The sequence below is a fragment of the Centruroides vittatus genome, unplaced genomic scaffold (genome assembly GCF_030686945.1).
Source record: "Centruroides vittatus isolate TY-2023 unplaced genomic scaffold, ASM3068694v2 scaffold_435, whole genome shotgun sequence".
NCBI lineage: Eukaryota > Metazoa > Arthropoda > Arachnida > Scorpiones > Buthidae > Centruroides > Centruroides vittatus.
The window spans coordinates 116,722-133,314 of record NW_027122708.1 but is presented as its reverse complement, the minus strand read 5'-3'; the positions used below and the strand labels follow the sequence as shown (position 1 = coordinate 133,314).

The following is a 16,593-nucleotide window of genomic DNA, read 5'->3' as shown; positions in this document are numbered from 1 at the left end:
TAAATAGTTCATATCATTGCAAACCACATAAAATAAAGTTCACAAAAATATTAATTGTAACAATATTAACTATTATTAGTAATTAATACCATAATGAAATTTAAATTGGAATTAATAAATTTTGTCTAATATATTACACAAAATATATTGATAATTTGTTTTTTTTTATCTCTACAACTAAGCCAAATTATTTTTTTACAGTTTAAAATTCAAATTCATTTAAATCTCAAAATTAATTAACAAGTTTAAAATTTTATTATTATAAATAATATTTAATTTAAAAATGGCAAATTACTTACTTAACTAATTCAGAAAAAACTTCTAAATCTGTTCTTAAACCCATCATTTCTTTGGTATAATAGTCTGGCAAAATGTTTTCAACTAATATCCTTAATAACCAAAATGTTATTTCTTCATCTTCTGTTATAAGCAAAAGTATTCCAGCTATGTAATTTAAACCCTATTTAAAAAAAAAAAATAATAATAATAATAAAGTATTTATTATTATAAACAAATATTTTCAATCATCACGAAAATATAAATATCCTATCAAAGCACAAACACACAAAATTGAAGCTGGGATAATAGTACTTAATACAGTGTCTTCCAAAAAGAATACTGTCATTTTTAATTGCTGTAATTGTGTTAATTATTATCTGAGAACATTATAATAGACAGTTTTTCAATGTTTTAATGTACAAGTTTCACATTTGTCCATTACAGTTTTTCAATGTGTGTGCACTTCATGTCACCCAACCAATACTCAAATTCTTCCTATACTTGCTACAGCATATCCATTGTCACTCCTCCCAGAGCAGCCAAAGCTCCTGCAGATTACTCATATTGCACAATGATAAGTGATTCTCACTTTGCATACTGCAGAACACAATGCCTTCTATATTGTGGAGTTGTCATTTTTGTTTACAGTGCTTCCTAGAGGTAGTATAACAAGATGTTTATCTTGTTATACTATATATCTTATATACAGATGGGAAATGAAACTTAGGCAGTTACTCTGTCAATTGGTGTACATCACATACTTCTTGAATAATAATTAACATAATTATAGTAATTTAAAATGGTAGAATTCATTTTAAAAAATCCTGTATTTACTAAGCATATCAAAGACCGGTAGAGATAGTCTAAATTCTTATATACTAATAATTTAATAACATGTATATTACAAAATAAAATCATTGTCATATTTAAAGTTATTTACAATATACTCAAAAAATAATGTTATTTTCTTTTATTTATCTATGTTGGATAGATAAAATCTATTTCATTTGCTAACAAAAATAATAGTTTAATAAAAGATAAGTGTTTTTCAAGCTATAAAATATCATTTTAATACATAAAAATAAGATTTTATTTAGAATTAACTCAGTTTTTTACAATATAAATGTGTTATATAACAACACAATGATTCGAACACAAGAAACCAAGATGTTGCATTTTTTATAAGTATTTATTTGCTAATTTCAAAAATTCATGGTCAAGTAACAAACTGAATGGCCAGATTGGAGATGAAAATAATATTCACTAATAGATAATTTTGAGAATAATTAAATAAATTATTTTCAAACATCCTGAGAAAATATCAGCTTAGAGCATGATTTGAATTTATAACTTTCACAGGCATAAAGTTAGGTTCATTTCCTGTTGTGTTAAGTGTGATTAACACTGGATGCAAATAGCACAAGATGTTAAGTGAAGAGAGCTATCAAAGAAATGTGAGCATACATAATCTTGCAAAGCCAGTTAAAAATTTTCATGTCAGCCAAAGGAAGTAGCAACAGCTAGGGCACATTGGCAAATACAAGTATGACTCAGCAGGGAAAAAAATGGACCTAATAATTAAAAAGATCCATATTGAAATAAAATAGTGGTATATAATTTAATTTTGGTCGCCTATACAACACAGTAAACAAAAAGAAAAATGTTAATGTGGTAACTGCAATATATATATCAAATTTTTTGAATTGTCATCTATTGGTAAAAGTGCGAAACTACAAATCACAACCATGCTTACCACTGATTGCAACATGAATGAAATTTACTTTACTCACTTCATTTGATCTGTTTGCTTTCTTTGGTTTCATGCCATTTGCATCCAGGGTAAATCAAGCTTTTTCCAAATATTTTCACATCTTCAAATCTAAATCACCCAAATCTTTTAAACATCAATCTGGTTTTAACATATAATCATAAAAGATTATTTCTAACATAACAAAAAGAAAATTCAAATGCCTAATATCCTCAATGTTGATTAAATAATGACAATACAAAGCCTACAGTTTTGTTTTATTTTATTCTATGTATTCAAGTTCTATTGTTAAACAGGGGAAGGAAATCTCATCATACATGTGACATTTCCTACTTTAATTGTAAAAAATAAATATATTCTATCAATTTCATGGCTGGATAGCCAAGTGATTAAGATGGTTGCTTACTGCTCTGGGAACCCAAGATAAAATCCAGATGGGTCAAAAAACACCAAAAATTTTTCAGTGCATCCATCTAAATATATTGGGCCCCATCCCTTACTATCTGGCTACCCCATTGTGGATTTGATAAAAAGGCTGTCTTAGTGCCCAGAGGGCAAGGAATAAAAATGTAATAGAATATAGCTGAATCACAATATATTAATTGGATATCCACCTAGAAGATTAATACAAGAATAATTGGACAGTTAAATTGGTTTTGTTGAAATTGCAAATTTAAATTTTAAACTAAGCTTATCTTTCATCTAAGTATTTCTAAATTATTTGTTATTCTAATCTAAAAAATGATCTAATTATTATATTTATTGTGAGATGATAACAACTCTAGCAATTTCTGATAACAAAATTTATTTAGCCATTAATTTCTGCATTATCACCACCCAGTTAAAATTTAATCTAAGTTTCTTATTTGTTTAACTATCTATAAATAAGTTTTCCAATGTTCATATACTGATATTTTAGGGAATAGTGTTAGATCATAATTTGTTGTGTTAATTTCATTTGATTTTACTATGGCAGACATTGTTCTACTGCAGAAGGTAATCATGATACATACTGTATGACACTGTCTACATCAGTGTTTCCCAACCTTTTTTGTGCTATGCCCCACCTAAGCCTTTCTAAAGTTCTTATGCCCCCCAACATATACATTGAACTCTTTTGGAAGGTCTCTCATTGTCGTGTTCGTTGAAGTTTTTCTTGCACTTAATTGCCACACTGTTTTATTGTAACCACAATAAAACCCAATCCTTTCATCAGTCTTTTGCACTTTCCAGTCATTGCCAAACGTGACCTGGAACACCACAACTCATGTCTGCCCACCTCGAGGTCTGGGCAAAGAATGTCCTTTCTCCTCTTTCACCGGCCTCAGGGCTTTGTTCATCTATTTGTTCTCAGTGGTTCCCAGAATTGTTAATCCCACCCCAAGGGAAAAGGGTTATAACGGGAAGTTCTAGAAGAAAAGGGAAACAAAGAACAAATAAAATTAAAACTAACTTAAATCAATATTTACAATAAATATGGCATACAGGCAGCTATACAGTTAACTTAAACTCTAGATGAGTCCATTTTCGAATTGCCCCCCTTAACAATCAAATTGCCCGTCTGTGGGGGCATGGGCCCCACGTTGGGAAACACTGGTCTACATAAATAATTCCTTACCTGACAATAACCAACATTTTGATTTTGATGAGCAAATGCAACAAGTACATTAAACAAGAGCTGTCTTTTACCATCAGGACTATTTTTAAAATAAATGTTATCAGGAAAAGTTCTTGGTATATCTAACAAAAAATGAAGTTTAATTATAATATATTAAAATCATCATAATAATTTAGTTTCTGGTTAATAGATAAAATTATTTTACAGTATTATTAAAAAGTTGTTTACCATTTAAATTATGAAGATAATAACTAAATGGAATAAATCACTAATTTTTTAAAAAAGCAATTGAAAGTTATAAAAAAGTTATAAAAAAAGCAATTATAAAGAATACTAATAAAAAAAATAAAATGTTTGCTAATTAGTGAACTAAATTTTATTTCTAGAAATTTATAATATTCATAACATTTTGTTATAATTATTATACATTTGATATATAAAAATAAATCAGGGTCTTAAAATTAAAGAAATTTTAAGCATAAACTTCATTCTGTTTAAATAATGTTAAAGATTTATAACTGTTATTTTTAATAGATCTTTCATAATGTTACAATTTAATGAATTACTATATTATGAGATTTGTTTTATTTTTCTTAAAAATGTTTTTCTTGATATGAAATGTTACGATAAATCTTTGAAATGTGTGTTTTGAAAATGATACAAAAACAATTACTAAACTAAAACCATTAAACAATTGTATTCAAAAATCTTTAGATTATTTCATAAAAACCTTTAAAATATTTATAAAATACTGTCACTTTTTTAAATAATAAGTTTTAAGATAATCTTACCTAATTCAATAGTATCAATAAGTTCTGAATTTTTTGGGCCTGAAAGTAATGAAGAATATAAATCTGGAGTTTGATCTTTAAGCTCTTGTCCTCCACTTACAGCCATCCAAATCTATCATTCAAATATTTTTTAGTAAATTTTAAAATATATTCAAACATACAAAACTATAATCAAACTATATATTTTCACCTAAGGTGGTTAAATTGTCATAAAAAATATAAATAAATAAATAAATAAATAAATAAATTTAATATTTTACAATTACCCTACCAATTATTATAATAAAAATTCATTAAGTTCAATAAAAACTATTTAATAATAATGTGAAAATATTAAAATATATTTTTTTAACTTCAGTTTAGTTTAAAAAAGGGTGAATGTTTACTATATAATAATAAAAGAGGTTATAAATATTTCTAGTGTAAATACACTCGTTTTATTATTATTAATTATTATTATTTATTTAGATGATAAAATTAGAGTGTTTATACTCTCATTTTATTAGCTACTATAAATTTTACTTGACAAATCATTTTTTACATGTTATTTAAGGTACTCAAAATATAGCTTTAAATAAAACTGAGAGACCAGGTTTCTGGTATGCCCTTATCTCACTAGATGGACAAGAATCAGTAAGATCTCTAGAAGTCAGTCCTGACACCAGTTAGGATTAAAATTGGTTGTGTCCCAACTCACAATTCTATCTAATTTCTTCGAGTGGCTAAAGAAATAATCTCAAGTGAATGGAATTTGAAAAGAATCATCATATATGATTTGTGCATGTTCGTGGGCTGACAATGGGGTTAGGCCAGGGGTGGCCAACATATGGCCCGCATAATGGGTTTATCCGGCCACAATTAATTTTTCAAAATTAACTACTTAACTTCCAATAATTGGTGGAATGGATTTGCAATACTTCTTCATGTTTTGAAAAAATTCCATTGTAGAGATTTACAACTTTTGCATTCCTCTGTTATAAATTTACACTATTTGAAGAACAAAAGACCCCCACACTCACTGAAACTCATCTGCCATTCCGCCATGTCACTCTGTTTATGCTGACCTGTGACGCACGGCACTGCCTGCCTAACAACCTTTTTTTTTTGCTCGTACATTTCTTTACATCGTAAAATGACATTGCGCATGTATCAGGAACTTGTTATTTAACATGTTTTAATATTTCGTCCGGCCTGTGAAAGAATTTTTCTTTCCAATCCAGCTCGGGGGCAAAAACTGTTGGCCACCCCTGGGTTAGGCCTTGAATTAACTGACAGATACAGTACATTAGGAATATATCTATTTATTAAATGAGCTTATAACTATCTTACATACTGATACATGGAGATTATGATATAAAGGAATGATTAAATTTAACAATCAAATGTGTGGATATCTACTTCTAAACCTCTACTAAAGTTTATGCCAACAAGAGAGAGTTTACATAAAATGATGAAGAATAATGTGATTTTATCATTATAAAGTCATATTATTTTATGAGGAACTGAGTATCGTAATCTCGAAAACAAAAGGAAGTTCCCATTTACTTAATTTGTAGATAAAATCTCTATCAAAATTTAATATTTTAAAGTAAATTTGTTAAATAAAAAATATTCTCCCAACTTCAGATTTTCACAAAACTACTCTCAATATTTTTACAGTTTTAAAGTGGTGATCTTCAAGAAGTTTTAGATTAAATGATTAAATTAAATTTATTTGTTTTAAATGAGACTTCAATAAAGTATAACTTTATGAATTAACTGATTATATAAATAACAGAAGAAAAAACAGCAACATTTCCTGTTAGTTAAGACTTGTTTGTATTTATTATTATTTATTATTTTAAATATCTTTCCTGTGAATCAGATGCAATAATCTATACCAAATTAAAAATTAATTCAGAATAAAAAATATTAAAATTGTGATCTCCAACTAGTATTCAGTAATAAACAAGCTGCATTTTGTTAATCTAAGTAAAAGTTTTAATACAAATATTTGTACTAGTTGATACAAAGTTTAAATACAGGCTTATATAGCTATCATCAGGCTTTGGAACAAAAAGCATTCAAATTTAAAGTTTATTTACTTAAATTTTGTTAGCTTAATAACTAGTTAAAAACAATTTTTAACTAGCTATTAAGATGTAGATTGTTTAGAACTAATAATGTAAATTTATTAGTTTAAACACAAATTTGCAAGTTGCAACAATAATTAAATATACAGTAAAATGTTGGTTCAGGAAACACTTGAAGTTAGCAGACAAAATGTCTGCATATCAATAGAAGTATTAATATATTTCTATCTTGATTAAGTGAACACTGACTTCTGTGAACAACAGAAAAATTTCCTATTCTTAATAAGAACTTTTTTCATGCTTTATAAAATTTGAATGAGAATTTTTTTTTCATTTTTTGATTATTTTCACTCTGTGGACACGGAAAGAGCCTTTTAATTATGGGATTTACCAGGAATGGAGTGGCTGATTGGTGAGTGACAGGGTCTGACATGTCCAGCACAGCATACCTCTCTAAAAAATTTCTATGATTTTTCAACCGCCCAGATTTGATCTAGGTGCCCCAGAGTGGTAGGCTGATGTCTGAGGCAGTTTAAGGCATCTTACGTTATTTATTAGAAATTATTGAATGTACAGTACATGTATGTATAATGATACTTACTGTTCCTCTGTGTTTCCGAGGGATTCCCTTTCTCACATATCGTTTTACTGAAATAAATTAAAATTTATTGTTGAACTATTATTTTAAAATATAATTTTTAAGAAATTTACTCATAAAAAAATAATTAGCAATTAATTATTTATATAATTAGTATTTGTAATAATTTATTTGCATTGTTGTTTTTTGTATTTGTGGTAATAAACAAATATGTAAACAATTCCAAAATATTGTACATTATAAATAAAAATATAAGAATAAAATATAGAAAGAAATATAAATCTGCTTCAATGGAAAAAATACTGACAGACAAATGTTTAACAATTTTATTGCCATTAATCAAAAAAACTATATGATGTGTAATCAACATTTCTATCTACACTATTTTATCCAAATAAGAAACTGTCACTTTTAACAATAGAAAAATAAAACTTTGATCAAAATTTTATGTGTGTGCAATGGATATAAAACATCAGGTTTAACAGAAAAATAAAGCACATAACTATCAAGATATAACTTTTAAATGAAACTTTAAACTTTACATCACCAACCTATTAAATAATATGAAATTGAAAATGATTGCTTATGCAAATGACATTAAATTATTAAATCCAAATCCTTCTGTTTTACAATTTGATCTAAATATAGTATCCTCAGCATTTTCCAAATCTAACTTAAAAATTAATATTCAAAAAACAATAATAATGTGTTACTCATTGATCCAAAATTCAAATCTTCCTGCATTTAACATTAACACTCATGGTTTAAGATACTTAAACACGTATACCTAGGAATGATATTTGATAATAATTGACATTTAAACATCCCATAGACAAGATAAATTCTTCGCAATTCACTGTGGGATATTATGGCAATTCTGCAAAACAATTTCCTCTAAAATAGTTCTAAGAAATATTTTCTTTGCAAATTTTCAATCTATTATAGATTACTGTTTGCCCATATGATCAGGTCAATGACTGCAGCTTTGCATCTTAATAAAGTTAATAAAGAAATTCAGAGTCTACTTCCTGTTAAATAAATTTCATAATTTGCCATATACTAAAAATCTTGACATTGTTCTTCAGATAAGGCTTACCTGAACTTAAAGAATAAAATATTTTGACCATATTTTGTGTTCTAAGTATTTTAACAGTTTAATACATAACTGCTGGTTCAAATTATGAACATCCCCTAGAAGAACATATAATATATCATGTATGTACACTCCCAATTACCACCTATCTATATCCCATAGATTTTATTTTTGCCTTAATGCTGAGCATGAACAGCTATTACATTATGATTTTCTGCATTATAAGAAAAATGTGTCAATGCATTCTTTACAAAACTTATTTATTTAATATTGTAGCATGAGTAATTTATAATTCCTAATAATTTAATATATCTATATGTAAAAATAATTACAAACTATAATTTTAAAAATTTTAAACATTGTATAATTTTATCAGTTTCATTTATATTTTATTGTAAATTGCAGGTATATAGTTGGAAGGGGTGTGTTTATTGTATAGGGGTGGAAATCTACTGTTTTAAGACACTTCCAATTATATGTATAATAAATAAATAAAATGAAAATTTATTACTCAACCAACTACATACAACCTTGTACAGCAGCAAATATGTTTATTAAAATAAGGTTTTCAGTCATCTTTAGCAAACCTGTTGAAGGTCATTATTCAAAAATCAAACTCTACAAAAGCTAACAGAAAATAGAGCAAAAAACATTGGAACACTGAACAAGGTTTAAATACAAAAATTAAAATTATTTTACAATCTGTTACACTGTAGTGACATGCAGAAAAAGTTTTTTAATTTTTATTTTTTTGTACTCAAACCTTATTCAGTGTTCCAATGTTTTTTTCTTCTATTTTCTGTCAGGTTTCGTGAAGTGTTAGATTTTTTGAATAGCAAACTTGATGAAGGTAAATAAAAATGACAGAAAACATTTGTTTAATAAACACATTTGCTGTACAAGGTTGTATGTAGTTGATTGAGTGATCTACTGAAGCAGTTACTTTAAGGATTAAAATTTATTTTTAAATGATAATTTAAATATTAAATACATTCTTTCAAATTTCCTTATTAAATTTCAAGCAGAACCATTGTTATGAAATCTAATAAGTATGATACGCTTTCTTAAATTAAGATATTTTTTCTTAATAATTAAATTTTAAACTTGTTTTGTAATTTCAAGTATTATTTGTATACTTGAAAATTATTTTGAATATTTATTTGATCATTCTATGTAAAAAATAATGAAGAGCCTGGATTACTTGCAAACAAACAAATCCAAACTGCAAGATTTCTATTAGGCAATATTTAAGTTATACATAAATATCTCAATAACTTCAAAGTTAAATAGTTTTTAATTTAATAAATAATTTATAAAAATTATAAAGATCAGCTCAGCATAAGACTCAAAGTCAAGCTTCTATGAACTAGAGGTATTATACTATCTTTATATTAACTGAGTTATTTGTTACAAAAGTAAGAACTTAAATATTAACATATAGGTTTTGTTTCTTCATACTGGGTAGAGCAAACTGGACATAGATGATAACTGTTCCCTAACTGTCCCATATTTTAAATCAAATCAGAAATTTTATGGTTCAGTATATTTAAGTCTCTTTCTGAATTGACTAAATTCAAAATTATTTCATATTATTATATTAAAAAATCATCTAATTACTGAAGTTATATAAAATGACTATTCTGTCTATTGCCGTTAAAAAATTTGTTAATTTCTTTGTAAATTAAAAATAGCTCAACATAATGATTTTATAATATGACAGAAAAATTATGTAATTTTTTATTATGAGAACTGAATACCTTTATATCCTTTTTTTACATTTTTCTTTGCATCTAATAAATCTTCCCATTTCTTTGCTCTTCTTGCAAGAATACTTAAATAACTTGCCATAAAGTCTTCATATGTAGAATGATCAAAATCATCTGGTCTTTCAAACCCATATGGATCAATACTGTAATAGAAAATATACTAAATTAATTTTAAATAACAATTATTATTCACATTTTACAAAATATATTGTAAACAATAATATAATTAATTTTCAATAAATTAAGAAGACAAATAAAATACAATATGATTTGTTTAAAATGTTTTGTTTAGACACACACCTCACTTAACATCATTTCATTATAACATTATGAAAAGACACAAGAATATTTGTAATCATTTACAGTTATTATCGTTGAATTTTCTTTATAACCAGTAAAATTGATTTTATGAGATGTAAAGTAAATGCTGGAGGTTGCAAACACAAACCAATTAGATCATCATTAACCAATTTATATTTTGTTATTATTTAGCCTATGGTAAAAATGGTAAAATTGGTTTCATTATATGTCTTGTTACTTAATGTCACAGTTACAAAGAACCTATCAACAATGTTAAGTGAACATTAAGAGAACATTGTATGTGCAAAAACACACTTACGTAAGAACCAGATAACCAGAGTGGTTGATATTAGGGTCGCTAACGTTTTCGTAGCCCCGTTTGGGCTCTTCTTCAGGCTTTGTAGTAATAAATATAAGCTGTATGTTGAATTTCGAATATATTTTCCTTTTCGAAAGAACAGTGTTTCGAATTCTGCCACGTGTAAACGTTCCAACATATTTTTAAATGAAACGATCGCCGGTTTGTGCACCGTGCATGCGCTTTGAAACGATGTTGATGTTAACTTTTTTAAAAGTTATCTTCTAGCAGGATCTGCCATGTTGCTGAAAGGGCCAATTCTTCTTTAAAATTGATGCACGTGGTATTACATCCTGCTCTGTATATTTCCATAGCTTCCAATAATTTGAGATATTCCGGATGGTTGGTAGTGAGGATAATGCAGGTTGAGCTAAAGTCCACCGTGACTTCTTGATCGGTGGCATATGTTGAGAGAGCTGTTGTAAGCCTTTTGTGTAATATGTCTGCCTTATGTTCTTTAATTCTTATCCCCATTGTATGTTTGGTGGAGCCAATGTAAACCATATCTCTGTTAAATCTGTGGTCTCTGAGGGGGATGGTGTATATTCCCGGTAGTCTGACTGGGTTCGAAGGATCTTTTCCATTACGGAGTATTTGGAAAATGGTCTAGCATCTTCTGTAGGCTATACGGACTTGACGTCTTTTGGTTATTGTAGCATATAACGATTTTAACCGTGGGTTAAAAGTAATAGGAATCCTTTCAGTACTGTCTTCTTGAATATTTAAGTGCCTCTCCGATGGATTGTTACATGGTTCCTGGCTATTTCTGTACTGTCTACATAATCCACTTACAAGGTTGGTGTATTCGTGGTCCACTGCTATTTCGTTTATACGTTTGATCTCCTGATTCAGTGCCTGGTGAGAGGAGGAGTGCGTAAAGACCCTCTTAACCAAAGCTCTGAAGGCCACTATTTTATACTGAAATGGGTCACAGGATCCTATCGGAATATACATGGAGGCAGTACCAGTTTTGCGATACACCAAAGTGTGTATGTTCAGCCCTTCAAAAGCGATATCTATATCCAAGAAATGGATTTTAGAGTTACTATGTTGCTCCACCTCAATTACCAGACCGTATGGATTTTTGTTCATCGCTTTAATAAATTGATCTATATTTGGTTCCGTCCTCCAAAGGATGATGACGTCATCAATGTATCATTTATAGAGCAGCATATTGGGTAGGAAGGTAAGAAGAGTGATGTTTTCTAATTGTCTGACTACCATTTCGCAAAGATCCCCCGACACCAGGCTTCCCATGGGAACACCCTTACTTTGCATGTAAATAATCCCATTGACCCAATAACTCCAACATTGTATGTGTGCGTGTGAAAAAATATATATATATATATATATATATATATAAGCGAAAAAAATGACCATAAAGTGAAATTTGTGTCATGGCTTTCGTGATATTTGACCACGACACATTGTGGTGATTAAGAAAAGCCATAACGCGTTCTGAATGTTAGCTGATGCAACCACAAATACAAAGGATAGGTTGTAACTTGTCAACGGGCACATTGCAAACACTTGCAGAGTTTGTATTGTGTTCATTCTTGACCAGTGCTACCATTTCTAAGGTAATTACCCTTTTCTAGAGTAATTTCAACCTCTCAGTAATGTACAAATAAACATCGTACTAAACCCGATAACATTAAGCCAATACATCGCCAACTGCTGTAAATAATCAGGCTAACTTTTGGATATAAATGATTAAAGATTAGAAATAAATTTGGCACTTGAGGTAGGCATTAGGTGCCATCTCTTATTAAAATTAATAATTATAATAATTTAAATAATTTAGATTAAACTGGACTGAGTGCCTTGAGTGGATGTTTCTGGCCATGGGCACAGTGTCCCCAGTCGGCACTGTAATAGCCGTTGATGGTTATGTCTTATATATGCTGGAAGAGGAGATTGGACCGAAGGTCCGGGTAGCGTAACTGGCAACGCAACTGCACGGTAAGCAGGAGTTGTGGGTTCGAGTCCTGCTTTGGGCCGATTCTTTTCTTCCAGTTTAATCTAATTTATTTAAATTATTATAATTATTAATTTTAATAAGAGATGGAGCCTAACGCCTATCTCAAGTGCCAAATTTATTTCTAATCTTTAATCATTTATATCCAAAAGTTAGCCCGATTATTTATGGCAGTTGGTGATGTATTGGCTCTCAATAATGTTTCGGGTAGTCTTATATTTGGGGTAAATCTAGGGTAAAACTACCCTGTGTTCTGATGTTATTACTCATCGCTCCACAAGTTTTGCTGGAAAAAGTTTTAGCATGAAACCATTCTGTTTTTTCCCTACAACTGGAAGGTTTTAGGATAGGACAACAAGAGCTAAAGAAATAATGCAGATTGATGCTAGGTACAGTACAGTGATACCTCGGTTTTCGTCAATAATCCGTTTGAAAACAATCAACAAAAATAACTCTTCAACATTCTTGATTCTCATAAAAAAAGACTGATTTATTAATAAAAGTTCCTGACAAAGTAATCAGTTTTAGTAAATTAGTTGTTAGAAAACATTGAAATCTCTAGCACCGCAACAGATTCTCATGAATAATTAAATGTTGAAAAGTAACCACGTCACATTTCTGTATGTGATGAATAATTTTATTATGTACTTATATAAGATGATAGAAGATAAATAAATCATAATGAAAAAGAAAGTTTTATTTTCTTATCGTCACCTCGTTATTAGTTAACATCCAGAACATGTGGGTGGCTTTTAACCATAATAAATCTGTCGCACAGTGGTTTTTAACTTTAGCAGTTGATTTTTATTTCATCATGTAGCCTATAGTATATCAAGCACCTACAAGTATATGTAGTTAGACCTTTAGCACTTTTTAGCAAAACAAAAGAAACAAATGTGTATTTTTCTCCATACATTTTATTTCTTTAAAATGTTTTTAAGTATGAAAATTAAAAATTGTAAATATAAATGTTTTGAGGCTAGAATCCATATTTTAAAGTTACAAACCACTGTGCATCGTATGATCCTCTATCATGGTTGCATCTGCTAATGTTAAGAACACATTATGGCTTTTCTTAATCACCACAATGCATCATGGTCAAATATCATGAAAGCCTTGACACAAATTTCGCATTGTGGCTGTTTTGAATTAGCAACAACATGTTGTGGTCATTTTTTTCGCTCAATGAGTGATTTCAGTCTTTGAGCCTAACATACATATATATATACATACACACACACATATATATATATATAAACTCAATAACTTTATTCTTTAAGAAAAAAATAAAACTCAAGATCTTAATTCCACTGCTTACAAATTCTACACACAAGTCATAAGGATACATGAAATTTGTAAAAACATCTAGATTAGTGGTTTTTTAATCTGGTTTTCACAATACATAATTATTTGGTACAAAACTCCAGATGTAAGATTCCCTGATCCCAAATAAAATTTATTTAAAGTTTGGATAAATTTTTAGGTATCAGGTGTCTCTTTCATACACAACAGTAAGCCAGTTAGGATGCTTGCTTCAAGAAAGCTATTACCCTAGATTAATTTTATTTAAAATATTCAATTAATATTTAACTGGCTATCAAAAGCTCATTCTAAAATTAAGAGATAGAATCATAACACAGTTACTTTCAAAAATGCATTAGTTTCAAGTCAAAAACAACTGCATCATTATTGATAAAACAAATATAAAATGAGTCTACATAATTATAGTATTTTTTCTAAAAATAAAATTGTTATTTTATAGATTTAAAATCTGTTATAAAAATTTTATGAATTTTTTGTATACATCTTGTAATATTACATTTATTCTTAATTTTAATGATCAAATAAAAATTTAGTAATTTAATTTTATTGTTCAATGATATATTCAATCCTTACATATAGCCTATACTCAGCTTACCAAATCAATTGTGGCATCAGTTTCAGTCAATCACAGATAATACAAACTGTTAATTCCATCCATTCAAAACATTAATTCCATATTTTCTACAACAAAATTTTTTCTTTAACTGAGATAATATGTAGTAATCTTTCTTTCTAACAAAAAACAAAAATCATTTCAATAATGAATAGGAAATCCCGATGCATATAATGCGATTTTTAAGGCGATCGTTGGTTACTTCAATAGGAAATCAAATATTTTTAATGGTAAAATATAAATGCTGCTATTTAGTTTGTAATACCTCAGTGTGTTTATAAAAAAATAAAAAAAACTAGAACACCATTACAGTGCAACAAACATACTTTTCAGTATTTTTTAAATATATCTAATCTAATAAACTTTTACAAGAGAATAAAAGTATGATGGTAGGTAAGTAGTTCCTACCTAACACTTTCCATTCCTTGGTATTCATAATCAAACATCTTTACTACACCAGATACATGTAAAGCTATCCACCAACCAAAGCTGAATATAATCGGGCGAGAAATGGCTATAATATTAATAATTAATAGACAATTTGGCAATAGAGGTAGACGTTAGGCGCCATCTCTTAATTTAGAATTACTGGAAGAAAAGAATCGGCCCGAAGCGGGACTCGAACCCACAACTACTGCTATCCGTGCAGACACGTTACCAGATATGCTAGCCAGACCTTCGGCCCAATCTCCTCTTCAAGCATATACGTGGTATGATCCAAAAGTTTGGGGACTGCAGTAATCTATGACAACAAAAGCATGTATTTGAAGTTACAGCATATGAAATGGATTCTATCAAACCACCTCTACGTCTTCAGGTTAATTTCACCCATGTCATGTGATTAAACCACGAGTGCTGCTGTTTTTTTCCGGAGATAGTTACCTTTGTTCTGTGACGTAATAAAAGTGGAGTTTCAAGAACAACCTCCAACATTAAATTTTGTCAGCGTTTAGGTAAAACACCTAGGAAGACTTTAAAATTGCTAAGAAAGGTGTACGGTGATTCTACCATGGCAAAGTCGAAATGTTGGAGGTTGTTCTTGAAACTCCACTTTTATTACGTCACAGAACAAAGGTAACTATCTCCAGAAAAAAACAGCAGTGTTCACGGTTTAATCACATGACATGGGTGTAATTAACCTGAACACGTAGAGGTGGTTTGGTAGAATCCATTTTATACACTGTAACTTCAAAATACATGCTTTTGTTGTCATAGATTACTGCAGTCCCTGAACTTTTGATCATACCACGTATAAGCTATAACCATTGACGGTTATTACAAAGCCGGCTGGGGACGAATTCATCGTCCACAACATGCAACCCAAGGCACTCAACCAGCCATCGCAAACCCCAGCAAGGCGTATATAAATAATCAAACATCTTTACTACACCCGATACATGTAAAGCTATCCACCAACCAAAGCCGAATATAATTGGGTGAGAAATGGCTATAATAATAATAATTAATTATGAATATTATAGCCATTTCTATATTATATATTCTATATTATAGCCATTTCTCACCCAATTATATTCGGCTTTGGTTGGTGGATAGCTTGGTATTCATTTTCACGAAATGGAAAATTTCATATTTCCCTAAATATTCATAAAGTGAAAATACCTTATTGTTAAAAATGTTGCTAAACAGTTTTCAATGACTGCCCCACAATCAAGTTTCAATTAAATTTTAATTTATAGTAGTACAGCACTTATTTTAATAATAGTGATATGAAGTTACCAAAAGAAAAAAATTAAATTTTAAAAAAATCAGTTGTAAATTCATATTAAATATAATCAGAAATTTATTATTCTTACTCAATTATAGTGCACAATATATTGTGTGCAAATAAATTAAATGCAAACTAGTTGTATATTATTGTGACATTGTTACGATGCTGGGTTGAAATTTTTAATCATATTTTAATTTTAAAAAATCATTAACTTTCAGTCCATATCAGAAATTTGTTTTGAATAAATTGGCATTTTTGGCTCTTAAGCTTTCCCTATCTGGTTTCTTATTTTCATCTAACTTCATTC

At 28.9% G+C, this 16,593-nt stretch overlaps 1 protein-coding gene across 1 annotated transcript in view; it reads right to left on the bottom strand.

The window, feature by feature from the left end:
* Positions 1-16,593, bottom strand: part of LOC136989008 (growth hormone-regulated TBC protein 1-A-like) — a 34,487-nt gene that overhangs the window by 12,347 nt on the left and 5,547 nt on the right. The window contains exons 2-6 of the mRNA XM_067287026.1: positions 9,977-10,128; positions 7,130-7,176; positions 4,457-4,568; positions 3,666-3,787; positions 300-460 (exon numbers count right to left, since the gene is read on the bottom strand). Of these exons, the coding sequence (XP_067143127.1) occupies positions 300-460; positions 3,666-3,787; positions 4,457-4,568; positions 7,130-7,176; positions 9,977-10,128 (594 nt within the window). The remainder of the gene's footprint in view (positions 1-299; positions 461-3,665; positions 3,788-4,456; positions 4,569-7,129; positions 7,177-9,976; positions 10,129-16,593) is intronic.